The sequence below is a fragment of the Martes martes genome (assembly GCF_963455335.1).
Source record: "Martes martes genome assembly, chromosome: 10".
In the NCBI taxonomy this organism is placed as follows: Eukaryota; Metazoa; Chordata; class Mammalia; order Carnivora; family Mustelidae; genus Martes; species Martes martes.
The window spans coordinates 101,425,241-101,437,264 of record NC_137898.1 but is presented as its reverse complement, the minus strand read 5'-3'; the positions used below and the strand labels follow the sequence as shown (position 1 = coordinate 101,437,264).

The following is a 12,024-nucleotide window of genomic DNA, read 5'->3' as shown; positions in this document are numbered from 1 at the left end:
GTAGGACTAAGGGAGCTGGGCATCTACAACAAAGAAAACAAATGAAGAGGAACCCAGGGTGACACAAAGAAGACTTGAATAAACAGAAAAACAAGTGAAGGACCTTTCACAACGTAAAAGTGGGAGAAAAAAATGGCACAAACAATACAAAGGAAAGACCGTACATTCTGAGAAAAGTAAGCCAATTTAACCACAATGAAAAATTGCAGCTCTGACAACTCATCCTTGCAAAAAATAGGAATCGGCTGGCAAAGTTTAAGTCCTATTTGATTTATCGTATCATATAAGCTTAAAATGTCAGTGTCTTATATTCAACTTCTCTGTCCTGAAATGTACTCAACTGAGGGCTCAATTCTATTCCAGTAATCTTAATCCATGGTCATAGTAGAGAGTGACTTTTCATTTTCACACTTAGCTTACTTTGTCATACGTGTTTTTCAAGGATAACATTTCCTATTAGGACAAGTTACCTAAACAACAGCAAAGGATTCCCCCAAATTACTGAAAATTGAATACACATATACATATATAGATTGAATAGATATAAAGAGGGAAGAATAAGAACATTTCAATTTCTGAAACTAAAATTTTTAATTTTAATTTATAAAACCAGAAAGTTAGGAAAGTAAGTTAGGAAAGGGATTCATAATCACTGTAACAATCAGTTCTGTGTCTAAGCTAATGACCAAAAGAACTATCTCTAACAGTTTAAAATCATTATTATAGGAATATCTAATAATCATCATGACTTGCATTTCCCCTCATAATAATCATCCTACTTAGAATACATCAAAGGAAAAATAAAATAAATAAATAAAGAAAAGAATGCATCAAAGGGGTCAGATGGGTTCCAAATGACCAGAAAAAGAAAACACAGCTCCCAGAACTGTAAATATGGTCCAGTAACAATACTGTTACCCTCTGTTCCTATAACCAGCATTAAACAGTCTGCTTATTATAATAAAGCAGGTCAAAGAAAAAAATCCTTGGCTTTGACCCTTTGGTCTTAATCTCTTTGTTCCTACTTTGAGTCAACTCTGTTCATCTACAGTTGCTCTGGGGGCTTATTACCCCCATGGGTTCATTTTCTTCTGTGTTTTTTAAGATCTTATTTTTATTTATTTGAGAGAGAGCAAAAGGAGAAGGTCAGAGGGAGAAGCAGACTCCCTATGGAGCTGGGAGCCCAATGTGGGACTCCATCCTGGGACTCCGGGACCATGACCTGTGCCAAAGGCAGTCGCTTAACCAACTGAGCCACCCAGGTGCCCCTTTTCCATGGTTTTTAAATAGGCTACTAGCACACTACTCAGTTCTGTAACGGAATAAAAGTCTAGGTGGTCTCCAAGGGCCTCCAAATGACTTAAGTCAGGTTCTTTAAAATAAAACTTTTGAATGAAGTGAGGCAGGTGAGAATTAGCTTAAGGGTATCCTAATTTCCCATTTTGGGTTCACCTCCTAACTCAGATTAAGGCCACTAAATTCTATTCCCTTGCACTCTCTGATAGGGTTTATGCTATAAAGAAACTGTTTAAAGATAGGCTTTTTCTTTTCCTTTTTTTTTTTTTTTAAACAAAGTAAGCAAGCCAGTCTCCAAGTTAAGATACACTGATAGTTTGCCCCTTATAGTGACCATTATGATTAGCAGCAGCAGTCACGGAATTCAACACATCCACACTGTCTCTTACTACTATCTGCCAGAAAGATCAGGTAATATAATGAAAGAGAATTCAAGTCAGGCTCAGACAACTGTGAAACCCAAGAGGAAATCATGGGAGCTACCAGGGAGAAAACAGAGGAGGAGGAAGCAAAAAACTTTAAAAACTGTCTGCTGGGCACCCAGATACTTTTATTTACATCCTTTCAAGTTAGGTATTTTTGTTTTATAATAAAAACATTCCCACACAAAAACTTGTTATGTGAATGTTCACAGTAGTATTCAAAATGGCTAGCAGTGGAAACAACCTATCAACTGACTGATAAACCACAGGTGGTACAGCCATACAATGGAATTATTATTCGGCAATACAAAGGGAAGAAGTACTAATACATGCTACAACATGGATAAACCCTAAAAAATGCTAAGTCAAAGAAAACACTCACAAAAAACAATGTATGTCTGCATTTATATGAAATGTCCAGAACAGGCAAATTCATGGAGATCAGTGGTTGGTTAGGGCTAGGGGAAAATGAGGGGAGACTGCTAAAACAGTTTCTTTTTAGGGTGATTACAGTGTTCTAAAATTGATTTGCATAACTGTGAATACACTAAAAACCACTGAATTGTATACTTTAAATGTATAAATTGTGTGATATGTGATTTGCATCTTAGTCACCAAACCCATGACAACCCCACAACAACCTGAGGTCTGATTCTGCCACCTTACCTCTCCATGGCCATGTTCCACCAGTAAGGTGGAAATGATCCACTAAGTTATCTGTTGTGTTTTGGTTACCCTGGGATCCATCTTCCCTAGCACCCCAAATTTCTTCTGAGGAATTACATGTCCCCACCCCACCGGATAGTCTAGGTAACCTCTCCAGCTAAACAGGAGACATCAAATGAACCCAGGCCAGCTCCATGCTCTCTCTTCTAAGAATTTAAATTGTTATAGTAGATCCTGTAACAATTTGTAGCTTCCCAAGCCCTTCAGAACTGCCTCAGTCCTTGGTCAATTCCAAGTGTGACTTTTCTCACTCTAGTGAACTCCTCTGATATTCTTTCAATAAATTTCCCTTTGCTAAAGTCAGCCCAAGTTGGTTTGCTGCCTATAACCAAAGCACAGAAAACTTCCAATTTCCTAGTACTGAGAGGCATTCGACAGAAGTGTGGTACCGAAAAAAGCTGAAAATTGCCCTGTTAGCTGCTTTTAGGGTAGTTGTTTCTAACCCTTCCTGGGTCAGCTGACCTTAAGAATCTTAATTTTAGCGGGAAAAATAGTATGAGTATGGTAGAGGAGATAGCAATAGTTATCACAGGTATCTACTACTGCCCAGAAAAAAGAATTTGGAAGATAATAATTTCAAAAATATCTCTAACTTAAGGAACACACCCCAGTTTTACCATAGTAACTAATGAGTAAATGCATTTAAAGGTTTTTTTCTTGCAAATTTTGGAAAACAATTCCTATAATCCCAAGAAATCCACGTTAGCAAGAGAAATGATTTACAAAGGATTAAGAATGCTGTAATTCCTAACTATCAACAATATGCTATTAATTCTTAATTAAAACTTATTACACCTGGTTGACAAAATAATTTCTCAAAATAGTTGAGATTCTTGACCTGATGTGAAATTTTTTTTGCCAACAATAAGGAACTCCCATGTTTCCCTCCATAGTGGACTAACTGCCATTTCATCATTATCTTACCGAAAAGGTCTTCAAAAGGTGTGCCTAGGGTCTGGAAGCAGTCAGAGTTAGAGTTACCATTTTCAATCATCTCAAAGTTAATACAGCTGACCCCTAAATGTCGGGGTTAGGGGTACTGACATCCCACACAATTAAGAATCCACGTTTAACTTTCGACTCCTCTAAAGCTTAACTAATAGCCTACTGCTGACTGGAAGCCTCACTGATTAACGTAAACAGTCACACATTTTGTATGTTAGGTGTAAATAAAGTTAGAGAAAAAAAATATTAAGAAAACCGTAAGAAAGATACATTTACAGTACCATAAAAAATCTGTGTATAAGTGGAACCACGCAGTTCAAACCCTTATTGTTCAAGGGTCAACTCTGTAAGGTTTCATAATGTTAAGCAGAATAAAACAGTAGGTTCTTACACCTTCCAAAGAAGTCTGTGCTCCTATAAAGCTATGCTTTAGAGTGGCAGTTATGCTAGCTATGGGGCACAGCATTCAGAACTAGAACTAGAGTCACAGATGGCTACACCAAAGAAAGATGTGTGGGGGCAAGCTGTAGTATGTCTGGTTCCAGCCTGTCAGTGTAAAATATTCTTTCTGGAGGATATAATTAAGTGCTTCATTGTCCAATAATCTTATAATCAATAAAATTTCACCTCAAAGAAAATTCAAATGCAGAAGACACCCACCATCTGATCAAGAAGGCTTCTTCAGTATTTGGGGGAAAAAAATGCCTGCATAAAACTGTAAACTAAGTACTATGGAAAAGAATACCTTAAAAACAATAGGAAGGCAAGGAGAGACAGCATATAAGAAGAGAATGAATAGAGGACAACCAGTCATGAGGTTAGATTTCACTACAGGACTTCTAAATTTTTTTGGTTCTAAAATCCTAACATTTATGGTTTATTACACTGAATAATTCTAAGGAACATTTGCGTTTTCCATAGATTCCTGGGCAAAATAATAGTGAGAAAAAGATAATGTGAATGGTGGTCTTAGATATCTAAAATAATGCTTTGTACTTGTACACTGCTTTGCTATTTCACAACATTGTTTTAGTTACATTTAATCCTCACAAAAACCCTATGAGGGAGATTATTATTTCTACTTCACCAAAAAAGCTAAATGTGAGACTGGTTAAGTGACTGGAAAGATAACTGCCTATATATTATACTAATACTGAAAGTGCAAATAACAAAGTCAATTTTAAATTTTAATATAAAGGTGGAAAACAGGAGTCAGCAAGGGTCCATCAAGAATTAAGTCAGCTGGGGGCACCTGGGTGGCTCAGTGGGTTAAAGCCTCTGCCTTCGGCTCAGGTCATGATCTCAGGGTCCTGGGATCGAGCCCCGCATCAGGCTCTCTGCTCAGCAGAGGGCCTGCTTCCTCCTCTCTCTCTCTCTCTGCCTGCCTCTCTGCCTACTTGTGATCTCTGTCTGTCAAATAAATAAATAAAACCTTAAAAAAAAAAAAAGAATTAAGTCAGCTGGATGGCACAGGTGATTGTGTGTCTTGACTTGGTTTTGGCTTGGGTCGTGATCTTGGTGTCGTGGGATCGAGCCCCACATGGGGCTCTGTGCTCAGTGCAGAGTCTGCTTGGGTTTCCCTTTTTCCCTCTGTCCCCCACCCCACAAATAAAATCTTTAAAAAAAAAAGAATGAATTAAGTTTGCTATGAATGAACCAATCCTTTTTTTGAGGAAGGCAGGAGCATTTATTCCTTCCTGCCTCCCCATCTCCTTTTTTGATAAAACTACTGTATGGAATAGTAACATAAAACAATTACAGAGCACTTATCATCTACTAGGCACTATACCAAGCATACTAAAATGAATTACCTCATTTAATCGTCACAACTCCTCTATGATAAATAATATCATAACACTTTTACAGGCCAGGAAACTAAGGCTTAGAGAGAGAACGCAAAATAATCAACTTATAAAGGACTGGAGTTGGGATTGGACCTGGGCAGTCTGACTGCCGAGACTAGTTCTTCAATAGTTCTATAGACAAAGTTAACCTGCAGACATGTCAACCATGATTTCATCAAAGCATTATAAACACCACTGAACATCTGAAGGCCCATTTCCTGCCATCTAATTTGCTAAGTACTGGAGATACAAAATTGAATGATATAGTCCCTACAGTAGAAGACTCTCATAAAACTTTTCACCCCTGTAAATAAAATGGATTAACATGAACTACATAACAGAAAAATAAATTTCCAAAATATTTTCAATATTTGCAAACTGCCTATCTGGTGATGTATATAATCTTATCTCGATACTTTCTCAGCCATAATAAACTTTAGTTTGTCCACAAAGGCACACAAAGATAAAAACCCCTAAGCAATCACTATCCCAGTATTCTCTGCTTGGAATATGGATCACCTCTAGATTATTCTGTCTTCCTCTAATGGCTACATATATATGCAATTTCAATGAGAAAGGGGCTCATCATATCACACTGAAATTATCTGTATGATTAGGGGTCTTATCCCCATGACTGTGAGGGCAGAAATCCTGTCTTGTTCATAAAAACATCTCTAGTCTAGGTCACTCGGTACATGTTTGCTCAATGAAAAAGTACTCAATGATGTCATTGGGTTTGTCCTTATTACAGCTTGGGTTTAACAGTTTTAACATGCGTGTTTATGTCTACATGCATGTGCCCACAAACATACAGGTATTTCCTTGTTCTAGTCACTGAAAGGGCCAAGGAGCAAAGAATGTACTCAGATTTAAGTCTCTAATACTACTACCCCACTAAGCAGGGCTCCTTGGAGAAATGGCTGATTCCAAGGCTGGGACAAGACAGGTACAGATAGGCTCAGCATCATGATATGCCAAAAAAGAAGTACTCAAGAAAAATGAAGGGGTAAGGGAGGTGAGGAGTGAACAGGCAGAGCACAGAGAGTTTTTAGGGCAGTAAAACTACTCTCCCTGATATTACAATGATGAGTACATGTCATCACACGTTTGTTCAAACCCACAGAATGTACAACACCAAGAGTGGACCCTAATATATATTATGAACTTTGGATAATGTTAACTGAGGTTCCTCCAGTTGTAACAGATGCGTCATTCTTGCGAGGGATATTGATAATGGAGGTTATGCATGAGTGGGGACCCGGGTTTAAGAGAAATCTCTATTTTCTGCTCAACTGCTGTGAACTTAATATTGCTCTAAAAAAACCAGTCTATCAGGAAAAAAACAAGTGTGTGTACATTATAAACACACAGGGACCAGCTTCATGGAGCTCACAATGGCCAAAAAAGGGACAATTTGACCACAAAAACACCACTGGGGGGGGGGGTGTTTTGAGTCCACACTGATAATATACAAATACATGAAGAGATAGGTAAGGCTTTTCTTTTCTTTTTTTTTTTTTTTCTTTTCTTTTTTTTTAAAGATTTTATTTATTTATTTGAGAGAGAGCACAAAAGGGGAGGATCAGTGGGAGAAGGGAGCCCGATGTGGGATTCCATCCCGGGACTCCAGGATCATGACCTGAGCCGAAGGCAGTCGCTTAACCAAGTAAGTTACCCAGGTGCCCCAGGGAAGGCTCTTCTTTACAAGGCCAAATGTGGAAGGAGTGCTAGCTAGCACTGGTAACTCATCATAATTTATCAGAGTAAAGATCAAATCATGCAAGAATCAACAATGGATGCTAAGACTAGGAAGAAATTTTGGTTGAAGAGTAAGATACCTGCATGGTCTTAAAGTTCTTCCCACAGACTACTTATTAGCTTCAAAGGAAGGGCGGGGAAAGCAATTAATTATATAGTAGAAAAATCAGACACCACCTTGAGACGATAATGAAAATTAAATTCATCAATGAAAACTATATGGACACTATGTATACCTTCAAATGTGGTAGTTTGAAAAGGCCATAACATAACTTCTGCAGTAGTTTGACTAAGAATGAGTAACTTGAGGCTAATCACGTGGAGACACAGCACAAACCCAAAATGAGGAATATTCTATTAGGAAAAAAGGGCTGTATTTTTTAATGTCAATGTCATAAAAGACCAAAAAAAGACTAGGGAAATGCTCACCACTAAAAGAGGTTAGAGATATAACTAACTAATGCAATACCTGATCTTAGGAGGCGTTCTGTACAGTAAAGAAAAAAAAAATGCTATAAAGGACATTTTGGGGTCATTTCAAAATTAGAATACAAATGACAGATAAGATAGAAATACTGTATTAATGTTAAATTGACCAAATTTAACACTGTACTATGTTTACATATGTACTACAGTTACACAAGAAAATATCCCCAGGGGCACCTGGCTGGCTCAGTTGGTACGGCATATAACTCTTGCTCTCAGGGTCTTGAGTCCAAGCCCCATGTTGGGCACAGAGCTTACTCAAAAAAGAAAAAAATCCTATTCTTAAGAAATGCACACTGAAATGTGTAGAGGTAAAGGACCATTTTTGTGACTTTTCTTTAAAAGGTTCAGAAAAAGTGTGTAGGTGCACATGTATACACATGAGAAAAACGCTAATTTTACCATTCACACAGATCAAAAAGTATGGAATGCTTAACTCATAACATTACATCACAAGTGGATGAAACGGGAGAACATACCTGAATAGGAGATGGCTTTTCCCAGCCCATTTCAAAAATTCCCATCAATAACTCCCGTTTCAAACAGTAATCTTCAAACTCATTTCCTTTTGTGGAGGTCACATCCTAGTCAAACAAACAAAACAACAAAATGAAGTGCAACTGTCTTCCTTTGGTAGTTACTATACTTATGAAAATTTGAGAGACTTATTCTTCCTCTACCCCATTTAAAATGCAAACATATGCAAATGAGTTCTGTCTTGATCTATATTTCAAGTATTCCTAAGGAATAAGCACTCTTTAACACACACAGGCCACTTAAAAATTGTTTTGGGGAAAGGCCACCCTGTGGTCATATTCTTCTGAGGACTGGTTGAATACTATTATTTCTATGTAAGTATCATGCTGTGAATTACAAATAGCAAGAGGTGAAGTCAAACTCTGCTCCACGACTCACTGTCTGCAAATATCCTATTCTAAATAAAGATTTCTCAAACTTAGCACTACTGACACTGGGCCAGAAAATTCTCTTTCATAAGGGGCCATCCTGCAGCATCCCCGTAAGTTGAGTTTAACAAGCTGTGATAACTGGGGCGCCTGGGTGGCTCAGTGGGTTAAGCCTCTGCCTTCAGCTCAGGTCATGACCTCAGGGTCCTGGGCTCGAGCCCCACGTGGGGCTCTCTGCTCAGCAGGGAGCCTGCTCCCCCCTACCCCCGCCTACTTGTGATCTGTCAAATAAATAAATAAAATCTTTATTAAAAAACCAAACAAGCTGTGATAATCAAATGTCTCTAGCTACTGCTAAATCCCCACTAAGGGACAAAAATCACCCCCAGTTGGGAATACTGGGCTAAGAGAACGAATCTCTCAACTTCCTTGTCCTCATCCACAAAATAAGGATAATACCTAACCTGAATCTTACTGTACTGCTAGGGGCATAAGAGAATTTTGAAAAAATGTCTTGCAAACCATGAAAATACTCCATAAATTAGATAAAATATATAGATGTATAAATACAGCATTGAATATACAGATACACATTATATTAATGTAATTCCTCCAAAAGGTGAAAATTTTTGGCAATTCATCATATATGATCCATACAATTTCAACCCCTTCAATCTAAGAGTAAACACACAGTGCCTATTGTTATAATTAAGTAGCTACTTCACTTTTAGAGTTTCCACACCATTTTTCCACTTGAATTTTATAATCAACTTACCGAAGTTTTGATTCTTAGATCCTTTGGAGGGAGTTTTAAAGTCTTTTTCCAGTCATCACCAGGTCTATGGAGAATACAGTAAAATTGAAGCATGAGAATTCATAGTATCGCTATTCTAATAATACAAAGATGATTCACCATAATTAATTATAATTAAGTTCTAAAAAGCACAGTAAGTTTAATACACTGCCATTTACTTTGGAATATAGTTAACAGAAATAAACAGCATTAGGAAAACTGCTCTTCTTACAAAAGTCTAGAGAGGATAAAAAAAAAAATCAAGAATAGAAGGGGATAAGGCATCCATCCTTTTAAGAGAAGCAGTGTGATATGTAGTGCAACTGTTGTCCAATCTGGTAACCACTGTGTTTTATTTGATGTAAGTAGTGTGTTTTAATTTAAATTAGTTGCCAACATTTAAAAATTAGATTTCATATAAAGTCCAGACTCAGGCTTTTCTTAGAAAAACAAAAACAAAAACAAAAACAAAAAAACACGAGGCTTTAGCAACACTGGTTCCACACTTCTGCATGTCAACAGTTTGATAGAGGTCAACAGTTTGATAGAGGCCTTAAATCAAGCAGCAGACTCCTTTAGATAAAGCAAGTACCTTCTCATGTAGCACAGTCTCCACAAAGCATCTGAGTTTCTAACTTTTGGTGACTAATTAAAACCAAGGGCTCTAAAGTTTCAGACCCGAGGCCAAGCTCTGACTCTACTACTCAGTATTTTTGTGACTTTGCAGCAGTTATTTTTCTAAGCCTCCAATTCTCTCATATATAAAGGGGGTTGAGAATTGTATCAAGTAATTTTCATAAAATACTCAGCTTAGTTCCTGGCAAAATAAGAACTCAAGGAGTGCCTGAGTGGCTCAGTTGGTCAAGCATCTGGCTTGGCCTCAGGTGACGGTCAGATTGAGACCTACATCTGGCTCTGTGCCCCCCAACAAATAAAATCTTAAGAACAAAAACAAAAAACCCCCCCTCAGTATTAGCTGTTAATGACTATCTCTCAATCTTTTTTTTTTTTTTTTAACTGAGAATGCTTGAAACCAAGAAAACAAGAGTAAAATTCTCTTTTTGGTCAAATAAAACCCTCAAGTAATACTGAAGCACCTAATGGGGAAAAAATGGTCAATAAAGCAGATAATGCCTTCAAATGTGTCATCTCTAAATAAAAGTTTTTACCGATTTTATTATAGCCACGCTTACATAATCAGAGCCTCCAAAACCTCTCAAGAGTCTTGATTTAGAAAGATGAGGACTTACTTTACTTAAAGCTAGGTCCTACGTAATTTAAAGTACTCTAACACAGATAACTATTTGCTCCCAATTTCAAGGGTACCAAAGCCTTTCAACTCTGCCTATAATTAACACACCAAAGTCTCTGAGCAAAAATGTCAGCTGAACATCGTAGTATGCCAGCCTGCCACTGTCAAATAAAAATGCAGAAATACAATGGAAAATCTTATCACAAGTAATTTATAATCTTAGGAGTTAGAAGACCCAAACTATTTAAAATGAGTAAGTGACAGAGATTAAGTATTAGAATGAATTCTGAAGACAGTGATGGGATCTAGTAGATCCCAGAGATGACAAACTGAGATTTAAAAAAAAAAAAAAAAAATCTTTTTTTTTTTTTTACAAACAGATTTGAAGAACCCACAGAATGAAGAAGAACCCATTGAGACAAACCGTAGTAAGAGACTCTTAATCTCAGAAAACAAACTGAGGGTTGCTGGGGGATGGGGGAAGAGATAGGGTGGTGGGGTTATGGACGGTGGGGAGGGTATGTGCTGTGGTGAGTGCTGTGAATTGTTTAAGACTGATGATTCACAGACCTGTACCCCTGAAGCAAATAATACATTATGTTAGTTAAAAAAAAAAACAACAAAAACCACCATTAATCCCAGGCAGACCAAAAATAAAAAGCAAAATCTGTTGTCTGAAATCAGAATTTAAGTAGAAAATAATTAAATAACACAGCTTTATGTTTAAAAATAGCCTAAATCTTGCTAGCCTATTCATATATTGAAAAGACAAACTACAATTTAGAGAATATTCTTGATTTCTATACTAATTAAACCTTAAAAATAGAATATGCAATAACAGAATACGCATTAATACTAATTCTTCCAATGACCAAACCAATTCCAATGGAAATTAACTCCTAGAGGTCACTGGCAAACCACATTCAAGTAACCATCTATATGATATTCTGGTAGCTTATAAGTGCTACTTTTCTTTAGAAGTGCTTTTTAGGCATGGAAAAGACCTAGGTTGTAATAAAACACACATTAGTTCAGTGACCCAGTTTCTACATCATATGAAGATTTCAAGAGAATAAATCGATCTCTATGGCTAGATATTAAAAGTCAAATGTGAAATGGGGTCGAGTCTTTTTTTTTTTTTTAAGATTTTATTTATTTGACAGAGATTACAAGTAGGTGGAGAGGCAGGTGGCGGGGGTGAGGGGGTGGGGTGGGGGTGGTGGTGGGGGTGGGGAAGTAGGCTCCCCACTGAGCAGAGAGCTGCATGCGGGGCTCAGGCTGGATCCCGTTCCCAGTACCCTGGGATACCCTGGGATCATGACCGGAGCTGAAGGCAGAGGCTTTAACCCACTGAGCCACCCAGGTGCCCCTGGTCAAGTCTTCAATGTTAATTTTCTATTAACTGAATCTTAGAGTGATAGTTAACAGTAATAACTTAAAGTGTACACTTAGGGGCACCTGGGTGGCTCAGTGGGTTAGCCCTCTGCCTTTGGCTCCGATCATGATTCCAGAGTCCAGGGATGGAGCCCGGTGTTGCCCCATGTTGGGCTCTCTGCTCAGCGGGGAGCCTGCTTCCCCCTCTCTCTCTGCCTGCCTC

General features: G+C 37.8%; 1 protein-coding gene across 3 annotated transcripts in view; it reads right to left on the bottom strand.

The window, feature by feature from the left end:
• Positions 1–12,024, bottom strand: part of DDX6 (DEAD-box helicase 6) — a 29,956-nt gene that overhangs the window by 13,693 nt on the left and 4,239 nt on the right. For all 3 annotated transcript variants that reach the window (XM_080814919.1, XM_080814920.1, XM_080814921.1), the window contains exons 3-4: positions 9,158–9,221; positions 7,957–8,061 (exon numbers count right to left, since the gene is read on the bottom strand). In XM_080814919.1, coding sequence (XP_080671045.1) covers positions 7,957–8,061; positions 9,158–9,221 — 169 coding nt within the window. The remainder of the gene's footprint in view (positions 1–7,956; positions 8,062–9,157; positions 9,222–12,024) is intronic.